The 10,908-nt window shown below is 47.5% G+C and overlaps 1 protein-coding gene across 1 annotated transcript; it reads left to right on the top strand.

Annotated features, from left to right (window-relative positions):
* Nucleotides 1-1,389: 1,389 nt before the first annotated feature.
* LOC127476786 (2-hydroxyacylsphingosine 1-beta-galactosyltransferase-like) lies at nt 1,390-7,887 on the top strand. Its single transcript, XM_051800144.1, has 5 exons — nt 1,390-2,297; nt 5,076-5,215; nt 5,384-5,460; nt 5,833-6,052; nt 6,982-7,887. The coding sequence occupies exons 1-5, from the start codon at nt 1,458-1,460 to the stop codon at nt 7,295-7,297; spliced, it is 1,593 nt and encodes a 530-aa protein (XP_051656104.1). The 5' UTR covers nt 1,390-1,457; the 3' UTR covers nt 7,298-7,887.
* Nucleotides 7,888-10,908: the final 3,021 nt, after the last annotated feature.

Below are 10,908 nucleotides of genomic sequence, written 5' to 3'. Positions count from 1 at the left end.
CAGGCACAGCCACACGGTTGACCCTGGGTGGGAAGGGTGGGAGTCCCAAGCACTGGTAAGAGTTGCCTCTGAAACAGGGGAGGGGCCCAATCAGCAGCTGCTGTTTCTTTCTCCCATGTCCGGTCCTCACATGGGACAGGAAAGCAATGGAGGAGGAATAGGGCACTTTTACCCTCCCACGTCTGCACCTTTACTGCTTAGTTTGCCTAGATAGCCCAGCTGCTGAGGGTCATCTGAAGATTGTATTTAGCGGGATCTTGTCTGTGACTTCCTTTCCCACCTCTTAATTGATCAAGCACTCCCGGAGAAGCTTGATCTTCTGCCAGAAAATCTTGTACCAAATCCTACTCTACCATGTCCCTGATGGCCCCCGGGGCTTAGTGTGCGGGGCCATCCAAAATCCACTTCTAATTGTTCCCATTGTAACATCTTCCCCTTCCCCCCCCACTTCCTAGCATGTCTGAACTGGGTCCTCAGAAAACGACTCTGCTTCTGACTATTCCCAAATAATTATCATGTAATTCTTCTCCCAAAATAATGTTAGGTGTGGGTGAGGCGCGTTCGCTTCCAGTGATGTAGCAACATCCCTTACACAACAGAAATGTTGGGTGTTTCACCAAACTGAGGAGGGGATGACAGCTTTAGGAGCGTGACTAAGGGGCGTCAGTGTGCCACGGGTGTTGCGTGTTATCTCTGGGGTTGCTTTCTGGGTTTGCCTCTTTCCAGTGGATGGGTATCATGGTGCCTGCTTTCTCTTCCCAGCCCTTTCCCTGGAGCCTCCCATGACTGATCCACAGTAGAGCAGCTGTTTGTCCAGACCCCTGCTGTGCTCTCAGGGATTGTGGTTCCTCTGACCAGGTCCTGCTGTGACCTGGACTTGCTCCTGCCCTGTCTATGCTGAGCAGGGTGCCTTGCCAGCCATGTGAGGGCCAAAGCCAGAGCGTACCTCTCGGCATTCCCATCAAGCTCTGCAGATCCTTCTGAGAGTTTGCACAGACATCAAGGGCTGAGGGAACCAGCTGTTCTGGCTGGACAGAAATAGAAATGAAATCCAGCTGAGCTGGTTCTGTAGCGGTAACCAGGGACTAAGCAGCAAGTGTCCCTGCTGGTGCTATAACCCAGCAGAGTTTCTCCAGCCGCTCTAACTCTCTGCAAGCCAGTCTGCTAGTTTTTGAGTCTTGGGAGCACAGAGAAGAGGTTTTTTGGAAAACTCTCTTCATACACCTTGATATCTAACTTTAGTTGTTGGTTGGGCTTTTTTTTTTGTGTTTTTTTTTTTTTTTTCAGGGGAAGGCAGGGTGGATGGGGATGGATGTTCCCTAGTGAAGAACTCCAGACTGCTCTCCTCTCCCAGATAATGAGCTGCTGGCTTGCAGCTGTAATCACAGCTGTTAGTTGCCCAAGTGCAGGACAGAGCATTTCATACTACATAATGGCATGCTTCTCTCCTTGCAGTGATGAAGATGATGGTGCTACTGTGGCCCGCTGCTCTTTTTCTAGTGACTGCATTCACTCTGGAGCCATCTCACTGTGCCAAGGTGCTGATCATGCCCACCATAGTCTTTGACAGCCACTTGCGAGTCTTCATGCGAGTGGCAGAGGCACTGACTGATCGGGGCCACGACCCCGTGCTACTCCTTCATGAAGGTCGGGACATGGAAACCTATCTGCCTGCCTTCCGTGTGCAGAGGTACTGGGGCATCTTCAGCACAGAGAACGCAGATGACTGGGTGCAGGAGAAGATAAAGCGTGTCTTTCAAGGGAGGATGACTTCTCTGGAGATGTTTTCCTTTCTGGAGAAGTACCTGGAAAACTGTGACCTAGTACTGGGAAACTCTACCCTTCTGCAGAAACTCCAGTGTGAGCGCTTTGACCTGCTCTTGGTGGACCCCAATGAGATGTGTGGATTTATCCTGGCTCACATCCTACGTGTCAAATATGCTGTGATTTCCACAGGTTTCTGGTTCCCAGCAGAGATTGGGGCCACTTCCCCCATTGCCTATGTCCCTGAATTCAATTCTCTGATGACAGACAGGATGGGCTTCTTTGGTAGGACTTGGAATCTTCTAGTCTACATGATCACTCGTGTGGCTACAAAGCTGGTCATCCTGCCCAAGTTTGAACGTCTCATGGAGAAGCATAGGGTGGAGCCCAAGACATCCATGTTGGACCTTGTTCATGGAACTAGTCTTTTCTTCCTGTGTAATGATGTGGTGTTAGACTTTCCCCGTCCAACACTCCCCCATGTCATTTTCACAGGGGGCATCCTCGCTGAACCTGCAAAGCCCCTTCCAGTGGTAAGTGCAGGAAAGCTTTGAGCTATGATTGCACATCAACTGAGGGAGTCATTCAGTACAGATCTTCTTTTGAAGAACCTTGTAAAAGTGCTAATGTCCCAGGAGTCTGGAAAGCTGCTGTGTTTTGGTGCTTGTGGGTGCATCAGGGGGACAGAGAACACTGAAGGCTGTCTGGCTGCAGGGAGGATGTAGAATTAAGTTGTCCACTCTGAAGTGGGATTTGGCTTCACCATCCAAGTAAAGTGGTGTGTGGAATTCCTAAGATGGAAGTGTTGCTCCTGGGATTTGATTATGAGTAGTTTGTTTGCTCCTATGCTGAAGCGGAAATGGGAAGAACAGTTAATCTTCCTTGCTTCATCACTAATATATGTTAATCCAGAATTTCCTCCTTCACCCTATTTCTCTCAGGGCATTTCTGCCCTTGAGCTTGTAGTCATAAGAACGCATAGGGGAGAGCTGTCCTTGTTCCCTCATCAAATTCCATGCGGAATCCCAAAGTGTACTAAACTGAGGGGCATCATCCCCTTTTTCTCAAGGTTCAGCCCTAACAGAAAACTCCTCAGGCATCCCAGAGGCTTTCTCTGGCCTATACCTCACTAGTGCAAATAATAAATTCAGAGGGATGAGCTCTGAAAGCCTCCACCTGAAGACAGTATTGGAACAGAGCAGGACCTGTCTGCCATTCCTCTTTTTGCCTTACCACTTTTACAAACACTGGGGGGAAATAAACCTAGATAATAAAACTTGAGCAGCAAAGCTGTCCTGGTTTCCTGACTAAGGGCCTGAAATGATGGCAAGGTTTCAACTTCCAAATTATTAAAGGCCTGTTAGGATCTCTGATGGCAGCTTTAATTGATGCCAATATTTTTCAGTTAAAAAGGAAAAGTAAGATCAGGTGCCTTAGAAAAGAAGTTCTCCAGATGTGTATGCACATCAGCCTTTCCCATGTGGCATGGCATGCAGGTAATGAAAGGCACACAGGGTGCTCCCAAAGCTGTGTCAGAGAGCTCTGTGTCACAGCTCTTGCAAAACATCGGCTTGGTCCAATCTGCCTGCGTACATACCTGCCTTATAAAGAAGGGAGTAGTTTGCTAGGGCATTACTCATGTGCTTCACAGCTTCCAGGACAGATCCTAGGGCGCCTAAGGAAAGAATTATGGAGATAAGTCCAGAGCCCCGCAGTAGGTGGTGGCTGTCATGCTAGCAGGCAGGCATGTCCGTGTCCAGGTTACAGGAACCAACAGAAGAGAGGGCCTCTGTAGGTCTAGGTGTAGCTTAAAGAATGTCTCATCTGAACTGGAGCATTATGCAATTAAAGTATTTATTTCCTCCTATTTGAAACACTATGATTTTTGAGTTCTTCTAACTAGGATATGGTGAAATACAGGTATGTATTTGAGAGATAGTGAGAATGTTTGGTGGTCAGCCATGTTTCCCTAGCAACTTTAATGCTGTTTCTGAAAGTCAAATGTTAAGGTCCAATTATAATGGATAACACAATCATCTGTTTTGTGAGTCATTGTACTTTTATTTAGAAAAGTAAAATTAGCACTTTCTCTTCTGTAGCAGTTTCAGTGGTTGTACTTCTCAAAGCATGTGAAACTCGAGAATGGAGAAACCAAAAATCTCTCAGTTGTAAACCTTTTGATTCTTGGATTGTTTTAGGGCATTTTAAGCATTTCTGCAAAGATAGGCTCGAGCTCCTGAAGCATACATCAAAGGAAAAATATCACCAGAGAGTAACACTAAAATGTGCTTTTTAACTCTTCTGTACAATGATCCCCTAACCTATAGACTGCTATTAACATTCTGAATTAATCACTTTATTTTTCTCTTCTTTTTTTTTTTTTTTGCCATTCATGTTCTCTTACATGCTTATTTCAAGGAAGTATTCATATTCAAAGACAGATTTTATTAAACCTCCCTAAAATGCTGCTGGCTGGGATACATGGGAAACCTGAAGCAGGACAGAATCCATAATGAGAAATAGGCTCAGCCCAGCCTGACATAAAAGGGAATAGTCTATGTTTGCTCCACAGCAGATGTGGTAGCTGATTTCTCCCTGCTGCCTTTTGGCCTTGGTTGCAAAAACTACAGGCTCTGTTCTAGATATACATCTGTTTATGTAGCATTGCAGGTAGCCTCTAAATGAAGGACACATAACTGTGGTTTTTACTGGATCTGTAGCTACCTCTCTGCCTAGTGATCAAAAACTAAATCTTCTGCTTGCAAGTAGCTATCAAGGATGGGTAGAAGTCTCCTGGCAAGATAGCAAAGCCACCTGCCACCTCCAGGAGCCTTTGATAGAGTTTGAGCATTGGAGAGTTTGTGGGGAATCTCAGCAAGATGTTGTTCCTGACTGTTTTGTCTGTTATATTGGTCTCCTGTCTTAGTGGTGATGGGAAAATGGCCTCCCTCTTTTTAGTCCAATTTCCTTGTCTGCTCAGATTTTTCTATGTGCCCTATGTTTTCAGAACTTTTCTTGTCAAAGGGTAATTGTGTTGCCTCCCACGCAGGGGGTAATGCTATGAAATGCAAGTTTTAGATACCTCCCTGAAGCTCCAAAGATCAGCAGGTGCTCAAGTAAATTCTACCTGGCTGGGTGCAGAAATCACAGTGAGTTTAGAGTTTGTTGCCTGGTGAAAATCATGTAGCTTTGTGCTCCAGGTGGATTTGGCTTCATCTTCTCCGTAGACAGCTTTCTACTGACAGAGGCAAGAGTGGGAAGGGCCTTTCTCCATCAAGACTTCAAGGCAGCTGTGTGTGTTTTGCCCACAGGGTCTGCGTCTCTGGGTGGAAGCAGCAGAGGCAGGTGTAGTTGTTGTCTCCTTTGGCATTGGGATCCGAGCTCTTCCGAGCGATTTGGTGGAGAAGATGGCTGGCGCGTTTGCTCGCCTCCCACAAAGGGTGGTGTGGAGGTGAGGAGGGAATGGGATTCCTTCTGAGTTGGATGAAAACCAGTGTTGAGGGGTGATTAACTTCAAAACATAGAACTTGCTTTCTATCTCTTGATCTGATTGAATTTATTATTGTTCTCTGTGTGTTTCTCTTCTCTTTGTTTTCCCCTCCTCTGTCTCCTCCCACAGATACTTTGGTCAGAAGCCAAGAAACCTGGGTGAGAATACGCTGATGATGGGCTGGCTGCCCCAGAATGACCTGCTAGGTAAGGCTGGGTTCTGTGTATATGTGTGCTGCTAGCAACATCCCTGGAATTTAGCCCAAACCACAGCAGAGGCATACAAGGACAATAGCACCTCTGTGGGTCTAAGTTTGTTGGTTTTTGTGAGTGATCTGCACAAAACATGGTCCTCACCTAACACCTGCTTGAAGCTGCTTGGCTCCTATCTCCCTTCTCCTCCAGGCGCTACTCAGCAAGTTTTGGGCTGCCAAAAGCCAGCTGTGTTCCCAAAGGGTAGCATCCTCTCTCCTCAGCATGCCTGGTTTTCCCTAAACATACATCAACACTGTGTGTAGCCCCTGGTAGCCCTCTTTCAACATGGAAGGCACTGACCTGCTGCCATTTCTTTACCTACAGGCCACCCTAACGTGAAAGCCTTCGTCAGCCACTGTGGGATGAATGGTGTATTTGAGGCAATTTATCACGGCGTGCCAGTGGTGGGATTTCCTTTCTATGGGGACCAGTTCGACATCATGACCAGAGTGCAGGCAAAGGGCATGGGTATCCTCATGGACTGGAGCAGAGTAAAAGAAGAGGAACTTTACCAGGCTGTTATCACAGTCATCTCTGACCCCAGGTGAGGCATCTGGAAACATCAAGCTCTTCCTTGGTGCAGACTGTGTGTAGACACCAGTTGTGCCTTTGTGTTGACCCCTACACAGCCTGTACTGGCTTCTGGACGAAGCACAGTTGCAGGCATTGCTCAGCTGGCCAGATGTGTTAGTGCCTTGAAATGCTTAGATGCAGTTCAGGAGGAGATACTCCAGCATTTGCTGTTAGAGAGTGTGATCTAGTCCTGTTTGGTTCTGACTGTGATGTTCTTAGAAAGCTTTCTGAGATGCTGGGCACAGACCTCTTCTCTTGATGCCAGCCTGTCATCAGGGAAAGTGAGATCACAACCTCACCTTGGGATCTCCCTGGTCTTGTCCAGACAGCTTTCTGCAGAAACACAGAGGAGACTGCCGGTAATGCTCCATCTATTTGTTCTGACAGCCAGATACTCTGCCCTTTCCTGGAACTGCTGCAGCCAAGTGGCACAGGGCTCCCATTTTCTAACGGGGTGTACAACTGCCAGTGCTTGAAATGCTGCCTGAGAGCTTGATTTTTTTTTTTTTTAATATTTTATATTTCTTACCTATTAGGAGGTGTTGCAACTTGGTACCTTGAAGGATTTGGCCAGTCATCAAGTGTGTAACTTTTACTTGATGCTGGGTGAGGTTTTGGGTGCAAATTCCCCTCAGAAAGTACAGTACACATGAACTCACTGAACAGGTACTTGCAAGTTGAACTCTGTGTTGTTAACAAAACACAAAATAAAATACACTCTGGCTTGTGCTTCCATGGCTAGCAATTGCCATCAGAGTGGCTTTCAGAAGAAGAATGGAAGAAATTTTCCCTTCTCCGAAGGTATTATCTGGGACTTGAAAGCATCACTAGACATCTCGGATCACTCTCAGAAATTAAGCTCCTGTCAAAATGTTAACTTCTTGTCTTCTTCCCTTGCAGCTACAGAAAAGCAGCCCAGCTCATCTCGGCTCTGCACCTGGACAGACCGATGCATGCTCTCAATAGGACAGTGTATTGGCTGGAGTACATCCTTCGTCACAATGGGGCACCCTATCTTCGCCCTGCTGTCTACGACCTCTCCTTATATGAGTACTTCTGCCTGGACATCTTGGCCCTCCTCTTGTTGTGTCTGGCCAGTGCTGGATTTGTTGTCTACAAATCTGTGGTGTGGTGCAGAAGGAAGGGGGCCAGTCCTGTGTATCAGAATGGCAATTGCATGAAAGGCCACTACACAGAAGAGAAAAAACTGCAGTAGTGGCTCAGTGTGTTCCAGGGCGAATCCTGTCACTGTGAAACGAACTGCTGCTGTGCCAAGAAATGTATGGCATGCAGGCACAGAGAGAGGTGAAAGATCCGTGGGTCTGGATGAGAAGAGAGTGGGGAGGGAGGAGTATTGCAAAGGCCTGTGTGCACACCTCTGTGTACAGCACCTGTGGGCGGGGGGGCGAATTCAGACGTGGGTGGGAGCACTTGGCCAGGACACTGGGAATGGGGCATGGGTAGACTTCCAGGGAGGAGTGCAAGTTGTTCCCTTTGTATTGCACATTGGTTTAAATGCTGGTGTTGCCCTTCTGTCTTTTTGGATCATGGAGGCCCTGGAGGTGGGAACAGCATTTCGTGAGGGGCAGACACCATTTCTCTGCCTTGTTACTAAGAGCCCCAGGAGTCAGGATACCTTTATGTGCAGGTGAGGACCTGAAGTAGAGCTGTGGACAGGTAAGGGCACTGAAAGTATCATCTACAAGAGAGCAAAATTGGTCTGTTTTAAATTCTGTGGGTAAATACCTTCCTGCTTCAATTGACCCTCTGCGATCCTGTTTGTTTGAGCTAAATTATTATTTTTTAAAATAAAGTTATATTCTTTCTCCTGTGTGGCAGTTCTCTGGTCTTGGTTTAATGTAAACCTGTGATATATGTAATAGGAAGTTGTTCAAGCTAGATTAAAGTGCTTTTTCCTTCTCATTACTGCTGCTATCATCTCTGCATACTTCCATCAGCAATTTTTTGGCCTTTCCACAGGCTTTCATGCAGTGCCTTCCCTCCTCTGCTAGTGTGTGGCACACACCCATGCCCATGGCATCTCTAAACCTGTGATGAGAGAAGAATCTGGAGCAGATGCAAGTGCCAGGACCACAGGAAGAGCAGCCAATAGCTCGGAGAGCTGGTCATAGGCATATGGGCCATACTGCATGTACATAGAAGTAGAAAACTCTGGTCTTTCTGAAGAAAAGGGAAAAGCTTGCTCATTTTGATCTGAACAGGCATACTGTTGCCGCACTTGGGGACATGGTATAGAGCAATACCTAATGTGTTTTTACTCACTCTGGACTCTTAAGGCAAACCCACACTTGGGTGCAGTTGCACAACCCACCCACAGCATTGGCTGATGGTCCCACTGGTATTGCCCCACGCTGAGGATCAAGGGCTCTGCTCCATGCTCCTAGCTGGGGCCATTGCAGTGCTGGCACAAGCTGGAGAGTAACCTCACTGCCTCAGCTGCCCTCAGCAGTGTTTCCAGGCTCTGCTCTTGCTTGCTATTGCATGTGTTTCCCTTTCTGGATAAAAAGTGTGTTACCACATGCAACCCAGTGAAACAGCAGTTTGGCTGGGCTCCTGGGATGGTCTAGGTTGGGATACTGCCTACCTGTGACTCAGGGGCCCCTAGGAGGCCAGGCAGCACTGTCTTCCCTACCCAGCCCTCAGCGTGCAGAGGGGCTATGGTAAGGGTGACTTTGGACAAGGATCTCATTTGCCATCAAAGACAGATGAGAAGAGCCCATAGCCCTAACTTATGACTATCTGGGACCTGTAACTATCTCATGACAGAAGTTGCCCTTCCTGGAGCTTCTTACTGCCCCCTGAGATGCCCAAGCCTGACAATAGTCAGTGACAGGCACAGCAACCCCTAAGTCTTGCTCTGTAGTAGCCCTCTGTGGCTTCATGCCCTCTGAGCTGAGGGTGTGGAGTCTAATTGTCCCTACTGGGAGACAGAGGGAGATCAGAGCAAGGTGAGCTGCTAAGAGATATTAGGGGGGAAAATGGATGTTGTAGGTAAGTGGTAGAAACATTGTTTGCCTGACACCTTTCTATTTGCAAGTTGAAATTTAAAGGCTGATGGGATTTGGGGTTTATTTTTGGATAAAAAATGATTGCCACAAGTTTTCAGCATTTCCTGCCTGTTGCACTATGGTGACCTTGTTGTCATCTCCTAGCAGATGAGTGTGGACAAGGGGGTGGAGGTGGAGCATTTTGTCATTTCTGAGGTGGAAGAAGGAGATCATTACTGCTGCCTACGTGAGAGTTTGGATGTTCAGATTAGGCTGAATATAGCAAGAGAGCTGGCAAGCTTGTGGCTTGGTAACTGTGCTGGATTGTTTTGAACTTTAAGAAAAATAGCAAGAGGACAAAGGCATCGTGTTTGCAAAGTGGTGCACCAACAGAAGCACTGTGGCTTGATGGGGATAGAGACCTTCCTGCTGCTTTGCTTGCAAAACAAAAGAGCAGACAAAGATGTTTGAGACCCAAGGAGCCTGTGTGGGCTTACAAAAACGTGAGACTATTTTCCTATGCTGCCTCCTCGCTACTCACAATTCCAAAAAGAAGTTCAAGCCAGCACCACGTGCAGCACTGGCGTGTTATCTGCTATCAGATATGCCCTTAACTCCTTGAACTTCTCATGACTATCATTTCCACAGGTATTACAGAGTTAGGAGGCATGCCTAGCCAGGCAGTCAAAATACATGTAGTATATTAAAAAATTATTCAACAATTTGGTGAGAACTACTTCTAATGGAGTAAAGCACTAACCTGCCCAAGGACCCTGTGAGTAAGAAGAGGACATTCAAAAAACACTCCTGAAATGCAGAGTCTTCCCCATGAAAAGCTGTGTACAGGCTTAGAAACTGTCAGGAGCCATTCTTTAAATTATGAGGTGGTTTTATGGAAGTACTGAACATACTCATTAAAGATGAGGGCTTCTCTAGCTTTTCCAGCTTTATTCCTGTCCTCTGTAAATCTTCTCCTACTAAACACATAGCTTGCTCTCTTTGCTTTCCTCCTTGTTATTCCTTCAGTATTGAACACAGAAGGAAAGTATAACAAGGCATTAAGCTAGTTATTAAGTTAAATTAGGACAGTAGCCTGTCACACACATAAAAGCCTTGGTGGGGGAAGGGATGTAGGTGAGCTTTATCCTTCTGGCAGCTCTGCCTTCATCTTGGTGCCCGATCTCTGGGCACAGTGCCTCTCAGTTACTGAGTGCTCTCCCCTGTCACAGGTACTGAGGCGGGCAAGTAGGGCTGTGGTGCAACTTAGGAAATTAAAACTGTGGTTTATGAGGCAGCAAGCAGGGAGCAAGCCCTTTTTATTTCTTTTTCTTTTTTTTCCCAGCAAGGAAAAGTAGAACATGAGTCAATACTTCTCAGAAGGCTGAAGAAGCCTCACACAGGAGCTGCAACCCCAGCTGAGCCCCGCACAGTGCAAAACCGCCTTCTGCCCCTCTGTCTTGCTCTCAGCAAGGCACGGAGAGCCTGAGCAGGATGCAGCAGTGCCAGCAATCTCGGTGTTGTGTGCCGATCTCGCTGCGAGGGCCCCGAGTGGTTCTGCGGTAGGGAGGTGTTGAGGGCACGCATGAGCCAGCTTTTCAGGTTCACCCGGCCCCACAGCTCCTCATAAACCTGCTCTGTGCGTGAGGAACAGCAGGCCCTGAGATCGGGAGCCATGCCGCTGGTTTGGAAATGAGTGTGTTTTCCAGGTGATGGCTGTCCAGCTCTGCCCAAACCCTGGGCTGGGGGCAGCTCCTCTGCTGGGAGCAGCCCCTTGCCGAGGATAGGGAAGGGGTGAAGCCACACGGTCGCAGGGCTGTTG

The sequence above is a fragment of the Manacus candei genome, unplaced genomic scaffold (genome assembly GCF_025592945.1).
Source record: "Manacus candei isolate 608988 ecotype Guabito, Panama unplaced genomic scaffold, ASM2559294v1 h1tg000050l, whole genome shotgun sequence".
Classification (NCBI taxonomy): domain Eukaryota; kingdom Metazoa; phylum Chordata; class Aves; order Passeriformes; family Pipridae; genus Manacus; species Manacus candei.
Note: the sequence above shows the minus strand (reverse complement) of the source record. Positions and strands in the feature narration are given on the sequence as shown.

Bases quoted from the DNA above. Each gene is read 5' to 3' on its own strand.
- LOC127476786 (XM_051800144.1), top strand. From the start codon at position 1,458: ATGAAGATGATGGTGCTACTGTGGCCCGCTGCTCTTTTTCTAGTGACT. The intron at 5,216-5,383 runs GTGAGGAGGGAA...CTCCTCCCACAG, and splicing joins CCACAAAGGGTGGTGTGGAG to ATACTTTGGTCAGAAGCCAA. The intron at 5,461-5,832 runs GTAAGGCTGGGT...CTTTACCTACAG, and splicing joins GCCCCAGAATGACCTGCTAG to GCCACCCTAACGTGAAAGCC.